Source organism: Copadichromis virginalis, linkage group LG5 (genome assembly GCF_057382275.1).
Source record: "Copadichromis virginalis isolate Kocher_CV1m ecotype Utaka linkage group LG5, C_Virginalis_male_GT1.1, whole genome shotgun sequence".
NCBI classification, from domain to species: Eukaryota; Metazoa; Chordata; class Actinopteri; order Cichliformes; family Cichlidae; genus Copadichromis; species Copadichromis virginalis.
The window spans coordinates 37,143,389-37,155,273 of NC_140622.1; the positions used below are offsets into that span (position 1 = coordinate 37,143,389).

Below are 11,885 nucleotides of genomic sequence, written 5' to 3' on the forward strand. Positions count from 1 at the left end.
CTTTTAAAGAAGGATCAGGGATGCCCTCGAAGCTAAAGGAGATTACAGGTTACGGGCCCTGACCTCACTGGAGCCCAAACCTGCAAGGACAAATTGAAAAGGACAGTTTGACATTTTGGGAAATCCACCGTCTGCTTTCTTGCCGACTTAAAGCCAGATGAGAAGGCTGTTAGAGCCAGGAGCTGGCAGGTGGACGGCTAGAGGACGACTGGCTGGGGTTACGGATGGGAACATGTTGAGGTTATGATCAGGAGAAATTCACGCTGACAGAGGAAAACAGACTTCACCTCCCCCAGAATCGAATCTCAAGGCCTGGAAACAGTGCCTGACACTTATTAACATATGTTTATTCTGTGCAACACCCTGTGCTAGCATTCAGATTTTTTTTAAAGTTTCGGTAGGAAGTTTCTTTTTTAAACCAAGACCTTTACCCTGCTTCTAGTCTGATGCTGAGGTAGGCTATCGGCCACTTGCTTCTCCTATAATTAACCACACATGTGCAGAAAGGGACTGACCTGATAGCAGAGTGTGGTGGGTACCACATGAGTGCATTTCCCAACAGCTCAACCGTTTACTGCAACTACAAGGCCTCGAAATTTCAAGATAAATGTACTTTTTACTACTTTTTTTTTTTGTTGCGGCTTGATGGCAACTGTTTCACATTTTTAAAACATAATCAGTGTACAAGTTTATTCAAATAAACTGACGTACCCAGGAAGCAGTTACGATGAGCAACACCATTATGAGCTGCAACACCTGTGTTAAGGAAGCCAAAAAGTCTTTATTAAAAAGTCTTTTAGGTTTAATTATTTTTGCATGTATTTATGCAGCACAAAATTAATACAACTACAGAAAATGTTACTGCTTGATTCAATGTAGAATTTTGTTTTGTTTTTAAGCAGAGGATTACAGACAATAACTACATTTTGCCAATATATCAAATGTGCCAATAAAGGGGGGAAAGCAACAAAAAAAACAAAAAAAACAAAAACAAAATGTGCACCCGTCAACAAGAAAGCAAACACCTTCTCCAAAATGTCAAACGAGTCCTTTAAAGAGAGGGGATCTTTCAGCAGTAGTCGTTTTTGGCTTCGTAGCTTAGTCCAGATGGTGAGAACCCATTCACAGTTAAAGGTAACTTAAATAGTAATAAATAGTAAATGGAAAGATGCCAAACGTCATATCTCATGGTACAATAAAAATACACGGTTTTAAAATAACTCGTTACAATATCATAAAATATTTAGTTGAAGAACAGATTTACAAAATATTCATTTAAATAGTTAATCTCTTTTTTTCCCATGGTTAGTTACTGTAAGGCGGGATATTTTATTTTAATCAAACAGCGTGACCTGCAACTCCCCTGTCCTGATATGTTAGAAGGAATAGACGTTAACACGGATTTCACTGTGAAACACCCTACCCGTCACTATGGAATTAATCAAGACTAATTTCTAATTTATTTTAAAATCAGAAAAGAAGCAGAAGCGGACAGGTATCTTTGACCAGGAAGCATGCTGATGTTGAGATCGTAAAAAAGGGTGCCACTAATAAACTACTTCAAAGTAATTACTTGTGTCAGATATTAGAAAGACGAGACAAAGTTCAAACCAACAGTTGACAAAGGGCTTCTTACAAAGAACTGGGAGAACCGTTTAGATCTATAAAGCCACCTGCCTTAGATCCAAACATCACTTTTGCAATCAAACGTGGATCCCTTTTTTCCAGTTTATTTTTTTTTGCTTAGTTAGAAACAGAGGTGGGACCAAGTCATTGTTTTGCAAGTCTCAAGTAAGTCTCAAGTCTTTATCCTCAAGTCTCAAGTCAAGTCTCAAGTAATGTCAGGCAAGTCAGAGTCGAGTCTCAAGTCACTGGTGTAAAAGTCAGAGTCAAGTCACAAGTCTGAAATTTTGAATTTCAAGTCCTTTCGAGTCTTTAAAAAAAAAACGAAAAAAAGCATGTTGCAGTTATATGCTAAATGTAAATATTAGACCATGTAATTTTTAAATCTGTGTTTTTCTCAACACATGACAAAATAGTGAACTTAGAAAATATACACAAATTGTGAAATTGCACCTCTTTAAAATGCAGCTCAATTAAACCTAGCTCCAAGAATAATTTTCACCGACAGTTCTGAGATAAGCTGCATGTTATTCTTGGATGCGCTTGTAGGACCGGCTTTAAAATCGCATGACAAAAATATCATACATAAATAAATGATATTTAAAAAAAATATAATTTAAAAAAAAACTGCATCACCAACGTAGCCTGGAAAACATTTGCTAGTTAGATGAAGTCAGCTATCTCATCGTAGCATATTTATATGCATATTTATAATCATACGGTTCTTGGAGTGAGTGCATACACTCGTGAAGTTTAGTAACTTCCGGTCACTGCAACAAGCCCAGGTACAGTTTACCGACGGATGGGTGCAGGACCTTGAAATGCACCGTGTAGAACGAAAGACCATCGTACGTATCATAAGTTTACCAGTCTCACAAATCGTCGTCATAAATACACATTCGTTAACCGTTTATTAATAGGACCTTTGAGCTCAACGGTAGTTAATTAGCAGTGGAAATAATTTCTGGTAGCATCACAGAAATGTAGCAGTGACAATAATATTGTATGCTGTAATCGTACTGGGCAATTAGTGATACAAAAAACCTGTTTTATCCTGTGAATAAAAGTATATGTTTCTGTCAATGTACCATAATAACAGAAGCGAAACACAATATTGTGTCAGGACAATTCACTATTTATGCACAATAAACAAAGGAGCATAGCGCGACAATTTCTGTTCAGCGCCAGACTTGCTTGTAACCTATATCACCAATTATGTTATGAAAATGACGCATTAACTACAACAGCAGACTGACCTTTGTGGAAATGCTTGGAGCAGACTAACCTGTGAGCTGGAGGGTTCTGGGACGTTATAATTGGTCTTTGAATGGCTGCAATCCAGTCGCATCTTTGTTACTTCGGAAACATGGCTCGAACAATTTCTCTTCAACGACGTAATCCGAAAACAACCGATCTCTTTACCCGTCGGCTTCCCGTGGCTGTCATGCGACCGGCTATTGTAGTTAATAATACAACAGCTTCTTGACATTTTTGTGTTTCTTTTTATCGCTGTGTGACTGGTTTCAATTGAAAGCCTGCGTGCGCTAGTACCGCTTGCCACGAGTTCCCAGAATCCTTTGCGGTTCTACCCGTGAATGACGTCACATTTTCAATCTCTATATAATATGCATGTTAAATTTTATATTTGGGGTAAAATATCAAGTCTTTTCAAGTAAACCGGTTCAAGTCCAATTCAAGTCCCAAGTCATTGGTGTAAAAGTCCAAGTCAAGTCACAAGTCTTAGAACATTATTTCAAGTCAAGTCTAAAGTCATAAAATTAATGACTCGAGTCTGACTCGAGTCCACACCTCTGGTTAGAAACATCAAAGACAAAGAAGAAGCACGTGATGCTATGATAACCGGAGAAAGTGGATCAGTGGCAGAGATTACCTGGAATGGAACCACAGGCAGTTATCAATTTATTCAAACTTAACAAGGGGGAGGAGGTAAAACATTTTTTTTTCTTTTACCAAATAAAGAGGGACAGCATTCTTTTCTAGAAGGTAACAAGCACTCTCTTTTGGCGACAACCTGTCACTGAGGTGAGTGTTTCAGATCACGAGGCTGATGAAACAGCGCCAAGACGCAGAAGTCGCCTCGCTTTCAGGATCATGTGACGCCTGCCCAGGAGTCAGGCGTCAGGTTGCAGGACAGACTTTGATTTACATTAATACTGTGGAAAAGTAGGACGACGCTGCAAATGAACAACTAAAACAGAACTTAAAGTGCCTCCTGTTTTCTTTCACAGGCAACCCACTGCTAATCGAGCCGTAGCGGTTATTTTAGCGTGTGACTGTGTGCTTAACTGCATCTGCGTGTGTGTGCATGTGTGTGTGTGTCTGTGTGTGGGAGAAAGTGCTGCTGCCTTCTTTTGAAACAGTCCCTTTGCTCAGCTGCAGTAGTGTCTCGCTGTGTGCGTGAAGAGGAGCCCATCAGTGACCAGGATACTGAGGTGGAGAGTACGGTGGTGGGGCTGAAAAACAAGTAGAAAAAGAAGACACACATGCACACACACAGTCAGCCTTTCACTGTAAATCTAGAAGTTTTTGCCCAGATTATACCAGTATTTTAGCTCAGAGCTAGGCATGTTCATGAAACAGACTACAACTACACAGAATACACATGGCTGGGAAACCAAAATAGTGACAGGGTAAGAGTGAGAGAGAGTTTTAAATGTCACTGACATTTATGTATTTGGTGATTTAATGAAGCTGATGAAAACAAAGTTATAAATATTCATACTGAGGGCACGAAAAACATCCATGCTAAATTTTACAGTTTATGGGAACAGTTGCTGGAGAATAAAAAAAACATGATTAAACACAAGTCAGCTGGAAAATTGTCCCAATCTGTTCAAAGGATTAGTGAAAGTTTTAATCAGCTGGGAGCATTAGGGGAAAAGTCCTCAAATTTAGCAAGACTCACTATTAAAATATGACACAATGTTGTGAAAGTAGCAAAGATGTGAAACTAGTGAAGAGACTATACAGTTCTCCTCTGAGGGAGGAAATGTTCCTAATCAGAGAGGACAATGTCCAACCATTGGACAGAACAAAATTCAACACATGCTGGGGTGAACTGCACTAAAGTCTCTAATATTTCAAAAAAACATTATCAGGTGATCACCCAAAGAACCACGTACACAGTATGTTGGCACATCATTTTTTGCTTTACATGCAAAAGCAGTTTTTGTTCTTGATTGTGATTTGACATATACTGACATGACCAGGAAACCCTGCAGCCATGTGAGCTCACTCTGAGGGAAGTTATGCAGGTCTTACCCTGGCTGTATGCAGGATCCATGGGGCGTGGTACGTACGGTCCAGGCTGCATCATTGGGTACTGTGGAGGCATGCCAGGATACTGGGGCGCCATAGGGTAACCAACGGGTGGATACTCTGAGGGGCAAATTGGTTTACCATAAGCGTCGTACATGGGCTCAACCGGGTAGCTGGCCATGGGGATCTGCTGAGCTGTGGGTTGAAGAAGATCGCACAGTTACGAAGGAAAATCCATACTTCATGGTCGTCTGCATAGACATCGACATGACAACGAGAGGTCTCACCATCATAAGGTGTCCTGCCCCTCTGCTGCCTTCTCTGGTAAAGGTAACAGCAGGAACACATAAAGCAGCAGACCATGGTCGCAATGATGGCCACAAAGAGGAGGATGGAAGACGCAATTCCAGCTAAAGTGGTGGGGCTGAGGAGAAGAAGAGTGGAGGATGTAAGTTAAAAAGGATTCATTTCTTCCTTTGATCATTCAGCCTCATGTTGTTCCTCCCCCCTCTGTGCTGCTAATTATGACTCACTCTGGAGGGAATTAAAGCCGAGGTGGCTGTGATGTGAAGCTTTCGATTTAGCAAAGACTGACCCCAACGTCGCATCCCAGCAAATGCCTCAAACTCTCCACCTCTCTGTCTCGACCCGATTCCACCACCTCATGATCTCAGAGAAGCAACAAAGCCCTCCATTTTATCTTAGCCTCCTCTGCCCACTGATCTGATCTCCCACCAGGCTCAATAAGCCACACGTTATCTGCTGGGTGCTGAACAGTGCCGAATGGTTTAAAATGCTGTGGAGAAAAACTGTCATGCTGCAGCCTCAGATACAAACATGCTTAGACTAGCATCAGTATTTTTCCCAGCTAAATGATTTCTCTCATTACAGGAGACTCACAGAAAGATGAGCCACCACTGACCAGATATTATAGTCAACAGAACAGGCCGTGCACAAGTCTGTGCATGATCATAAACCTCATCCAGCTGTTCCCAACATAACACAACAAGAGGGGACACAGTGACATTTGTAACAAAGTCTAACCCCTTTGTCATTTCGTGTTTGTGGCAGGACTTTTACTTGCGCATTCTTGACTCTGTTATGGTTTGTGTGAAAAACAAACTCAAAGGTCTACTTGTTAATTTTCTTCTAAACTACATTTTTTACTTCCTGATTGAAAACCAGGGGAGGAAGCTAAATGCTCCAAATAAGTAACTAAGTAGAGTTAAGGTGTAATGACTTTACTCCATTTCACTGCAACACACAGAAAACATGTTTTACAATTATTGTGTCCTACATTTTACCATTTTTAACAAGTGTTATCATTTGGCTTTAGTTATGAATCTACAGCTAACATCCATTTTCAATATCCTTTTGTTTGCAGTGCCATGAGAGCGTATAAGTAGATGCTTCCTCTACGGTTCCTGTGTGTTCTCAGAGTCCAAAGATACGTTAGGTTAATTTGTAGGTTTAAATCGGCCTATAGATGTGGATGTGAGACTGCGTGGCTGTCTGTCTCTCACTACGATGTAATCCACATAAGTGGCCGACGCCATGTCCAGCCCTTGTGCATTTGCGTGGTGTTTTATGTGTTGATTACCTTGTGGTTGTGTCACAGTGTTTAATATGCGGTGCCAGCCATGACATAAACAAATAAACTGTCACGGTTCTTTTACCGTCCTGGGTTTCCTCTCTTGGCTGAGGTCAGTTTTTTGTTCCCTCCAGAGTTGAAAGTATTTCTCCCTCAAGTTTTTCCACTTCTGCGTAGATTTCTTCAACTTCATTCTGATGGTTTCAGCCATCTACCTCCAGGAATTTCCTGACATCTGTGAATCCTTATATTGTGGCTATGATTATTATTCCTTATACCAATGTGACGATTCATGTTGAAAAACTGCAGTGAAGAATTAGCCAGAAATGCACAGGAGTCGACGACAGTACAGAACCGGCCAATCATAATCACTGTGGGCTGTTACATTTCCAGAGAGGTTCACAGCGTAGGTTACAAAGTGGGATTTCAGAGAAGTTTGTGGTTACGATGCACCTACAGCATAGATTTAACTCATTAGCGTGTGACGGTGCACATGGACTTTCACCCTATGTCAGCAGCCATCAGCTTCAGCCCCCACTATAACCCTAAGTTTGATAAGCATCTAAGAAGATGGATGAGTATACAGTTTCAGCTTTTCTAGGATAACTGTCCATTGCTAATTATCCTAAACTTTGATCGATCCATTAGCTGTTTTCGTGGCTTTACACAACCTTTCCGGTCTTTAAGGCCCCATCCCAATCCTTTCAGTAATACTGTTTCTCACTTTCAACATTTTATAGGTTTGCACTAAAGCTAACAATCTGCAAATCCTCCTTTCTCAGTTTATTTAACCAAGTGTTATTTGGAAATAATGACATTTCACAGACTTTCTGAGAGTTGCCCAGAAGCTGAGCGTCGATGCTTAAGGTCTGGAATCTAAGTTGGAGCTTTGTGGAAAACCATGCTTCGAGGGGATAAAAAGCTCCTGCAGTGATTGCCTTGACTCGAGAACACAAACCGTGACGCTTGGTGTCAAGTAAATGAATAAATAAGTAATAAACCTGAAGCCCCTGCTGCTGCGTCTACACCCACCTGAACTGGAAGAGCATGCAGCGTTTCTGCTCTCTCTCCGTGATCATCTTGAAGGCGTCCAGGCAGCAGTAGCGTCGGTTGCAGTTCCCACAGCAGAACGTGATGAGAGGGCAGTCGAAGCCGTTGTGCCAGGTGCCATTTTTATCCACATACCACAGACACTGCTCGTTCCCACTGACTGCAAAACAACAAGAGCAACACAAAGTGAAAGGGAGGATGACACAACAGGGGAAGTGATCAAATAACTGGCTATGGAAGGAAGCAGAGAAATGAGGAAAACAGCAAGCGCTACTTCACATGGCTCTTTAAAGTGATTATCTTCCTTTTTATCTCTCCTTTTTGACACGCCGTTGTTTGTTTGTATCAAAGTCCTGACTGTTAATTTACAGATCCAGCTCAGGGTTGCCTCGAGCAAATCATAAATATGTATTTTGAACATTTCCTGGCACTTCTTTCTTATATTTTTCTTATTCCAGACCAGACAGTCACAATGCATTATTCAGCAGTTCCCTGTGGCAGAGGCTGAAAACTGATTCGGGCTCCAGTACTGGAAGGTACCCAGGAGATTTAAAGGACCTGAATGACTGCAACTAAAGATCACTTTCACTCTCAGTAAATCTGACAGTTACCTCTTCTATTAAAAGACGAGGTAAAGCACCAAAGTCCTTCATCTGAATATGAAGTACGTATTAAATATTTGGCATTTTTGAGTGAAAACTGACCTTAACGGTTAATTTAAGGCCTTAATTTTTGCCATTATTAAGGAAGATCCACACACAGCCACCACAAAATCTGGATGAAAGAAAACTCAGTTTATTTTCCGCAGTCGACAGGCTTACAAAAAAATGATGATTCACACAAACCTGCGAAACACATGCTGTCTCCTCAAAGAATAAACACATTATAAGCCCTTAATTAAGCTGAAAAACGAACGCATGATTATCCTTTCCACATCGTATAATTTAAGGCAGCGCTAAATTACAGGTCACAGTGTGTTTGTGAAGGCTTCACTGCTTTTTTATCCATCAGTTTTCATGTGGAGCCTGGGAGAAAACCGACACACTCTGGGTTTTTCTGCTTCACATTTGGCTTTTGGGGGGTTGACTACACACGACTGGTTCACATACTGCAAAACCAAGAGTTTTACAACACAACCAATGTGTGCTACGCTTAAATAAATGAAAGGCATTTTAATAAAACTGTGTTCACATTTTAAAAAAAACATAACTTTACTACAGTACTGGTGATTTTGTTTTCCACACAGAAACATTACACTAGGTCATCCAACCCGAGCTGCAGCCCGTATGTAAATAAGATGACACATTTAGCCCGAGAGAGCTGCTTTTCCATACTGAGCAGAGCACATTAAACTGATGGAAACTTCACAAAGGCCGTCTAGGCCACAGTATCGAGCCAAGACTTGTATAGACTTGGCTCCTGAACTAGCTGACACTAAATTTGGTTCATGACCTTTGAGTGTTAGCCCTGACAATGCAAGTTGTCCAGCTTTATACAAGCTTTCATTTAAAAAAAAAAAAAAAAAAAATCTATTACTGTTTGCTGTTAGCATCATTTAGATGCTTGCACTGGTGTGGCCCGTCTCTAAAGCACCACTGGGCCAACTGCGACACAGCTTAACTTGCTGAGTAACAGAAGCAGCCCGGCTGCAGTGAATCCTACCTCTGTTACAATATTCTGTACTTGAAACCATTTAAAGAGGTTTTAATTTAACTTTATGAGCCAAAGTTTAACACATCATACTGGCAGGAGTTTTACTTGATTGTATTAATCAGTCCACGCCATTTAAACCAGCGTGGTCTGTACAATACAGTGTAGTTCATTCTACAAACTGCAATTACTACGGCAATAAACATTTAAACTTTTAAATTTAAGCCCGAGTTTGAGTCACAGACTGTATAAAAAGACAGACGTGGCCACCGTGACGTCACATATTATGCAAACTTGGGGATTGAAAAATAAACCACATATATATTTAATCTTTATTTCACCAGTGCTTTAAACCGTATCACAGAGATAGATCGTAATTCAGCTTTATCTGACATTTTTTTAAGATCTACCAGGTTCTGCAGAAATCCTGGGTGCCGTGAAGACAAGCGAAAATCAAACAGAACAGCTGTTTGCAAGTGATAGGGAGATTTCACAGATAAGCAGGGAGCATTGTAGCTTTATATATAAAAATATGTCAATGTTGTAGTCCCCTTAGGCTGTCTAAAGGGCCAGGAAGCCAGATCATAAAGTGCACAGGGATGTATACTGCTCACTGAATCTGCTATGCTACACAGAGTCCAGGCAGCAGCTGATGCAGATCTAAAAGCGCAAAAATGATTCAGATCTTGATATATATACTACCTGGTATTATCTGTGCATTCATACAGTTTTTTTTAAGTTATATTAAAAAGTAGTTTTAAGTATTAGCCTTCCAGCACTGTCTTTAAACTCTAGTCTGAGCAGTTCTGCTGGAGAAAACATCTTTTTTTGCTTTGTGTTACCACATATTAGACACTATATATAACAATAGCGATATACCAGGTTATTTCCTGCGTATAAAATATATAAAGACTTGGAAAAGACTCTTTGCATCGACTACATGTGGACAACTCTTGCTTAAATGCAAAAAGCTTGTATATTATCAGCCAACTTATACGTCACCCAACTCCACTAAAAGGTCATATATGCATTTTTCTATATGAATGCTTAATATTAATTATTATTTTTAAATATGAAATAAAGCTTCTTTTTTTTTTATTTCTATTGATATATTAAGCTTTAACACACTTCTAATTTTGCTCCAGTATGTACAAACACGTCTGAGTCCCTTAGCGCGGTATCAGCCATGAGTTACATGAAGATAAATCAGATTTTCACCTGAACAGGTATCTTAACGGTAAAGCACGAGTCAAAACTAGCTAGCTCCCGGTTCTCCGCTAACTATAGTAGATTTAACGAGCAACGGCAGTTCAGTTCATTTAAACATGAACTGCTGCACGATAGTTCCCGTCATAAAGGAGCCAGTGAAAGCTAAACGTGTCCGCTGAACAGCGTTTAGTTCCAGTGATTTAGGCCTAAAATAAACACCGAGGCTCCGGGCCAACAATTAAACAGCCAAAAGCGCTTTGAGATCACGGTGACTGCGGCTCGGTGTGCGGGATAAATAAGCAGCAGTGCCGCAGAAAAGAAAGGGGAAATAGAAAAGGAAAAAAAACGGAGGCAGGGATCAACCGTTACTCCGTTGCCGTTAGCTAGCGGCGGGGCCTGGATGGAAAGCTACAATCTTACCCTGAGAAGTGCTGAGGACGACGGCGAGCACCGCCAAAGTCACCGAGATGAGGGGCATGTTTCCCCCCGGAAAGATCATTCCCGTTTGGATTTAAAACCGAGTAATTTTAAAGAGCAGGTGTTCTCATCGGTGTGCACGAGCAGAAAGAGGCGCGCTAACGGTCGTTCTCGTGCATTATCCTGGCCAGGGAACAGCACGGGGGACGGGACGGCTCTGACAGTCCGTAATTTATCCGTGGAAATGACAGAGCGCTGCTGTGACGCCGCTCACCCGGGACGAGGGGTGTGCTGCCTTCACGGAACGACTGAAACGTTAGAATTATGCCCCATCACTCGGCCGTCGACAGTTACCAACAACAAAAACCAAACCGCGTCACCAGTATAATTACAAATCATAATGGAACGGAAATACATCTTTTTACTCAAGTACGCAAATACACAGTAAGCCTTTCACATTTAACAAAAAGATAATTATTATTAGCAATAAACATATCAAAGGTACTCATTATGCACAGTGGTCTTTATCTGCATGATGCGCAGTATATCAAAAAGCATAATCACTGACTATGGGTCGCCAGGACTGACGTAATGAATGAATTAAATACACCATTAAATAATTTATTAAATGTGGCAATAATTAATTAAAATTGGTAAGAATTAACTTAAATGGGAACTAATTAAATGAATATTTTTGACATATTTAATTAATCAATTATTGACACATTTAAATAATTATTTAATGGTGTATTTAATCAATTCATTATGTCAACCCTGGCGTTCCATAACTGACGTGAACATCGTTTTGAATGCTTAGTATATTGCAGGATGTCTCGTTAAGAGCTCGCGTTGTCGAGCCGCCTTGAATGAGTCTTCCTACCTCCAGCCTGCACTGTCTGGATTTTAGCAAGTACCTGAAAAAAAACTGCTTTCTTTAATGTCACACTGGTGCTAAATATCCTGAAACCGTGGAATTACCACATGTTTGAAAAACCTGTTATTTATAGGAGATTAAAATAAACCACCTAACTAAGCCATATAAGCCCGGGTTCATTATTTTTTCTGT

General features: G+C 40.5%; 1 protein-coding gene across 1 annotated transcript; it reads right to left on the reverse strand.

Moving 5' to 3' along the window:
- Positions 1–3,530: 3,530 nt before the first annotated feature.
- Positions 3,531–11,175, reverse strand: shisa4 (shisa family member 4). Its single transcript, XM_085457634.1, has 5 exons — positions 10,823–11,175; positions 7,526–7,703; positions 5,190–5,326; positions 4,906–5,097; positions 3,531–4,097 (listed from the first exon to the last, which is right to left on the reverse strand). The coding sequence occupies exons 1-5, from the start codon at positions 10,899–10,901 to the stop codon at positions 4,057–4,059; spliced, it is 627 nt and encodes a 208-aa protein (XP_085313760.1). The 5' UTR covers positions 10,902–11,175; the 3' UTR covers positions 3,531–4,056.
- Between the last annotated feature and the right edge of the window lie 710 nt (positions 11,176–11,885).

Bases quoted from the DNA above. Each gene is read 5' to 3' on its own strand.
- shisa4 (XM_085457634.1), bottom strand. From the start codon at position 10,901: ATGATCTTTCCGGGGGGAAACATGCCCCTCATCTCGGTGACTTTGGCG. The intron at 5,327-7,525 runs GTGGGTGTAGAC...TCTTCTCCTCAG, and splicing joins TGCATGCTCTTCCAGTTCAG to CCCCACCACTTTAGCTGGAA. The intron at 4,098-4,905 runs GTAAGACCTGCA...CTTGTTTTTCAG, and splicing joins GGATCCTGCATACAGCCAGG to CCCCACCACCGTACTCTCCA.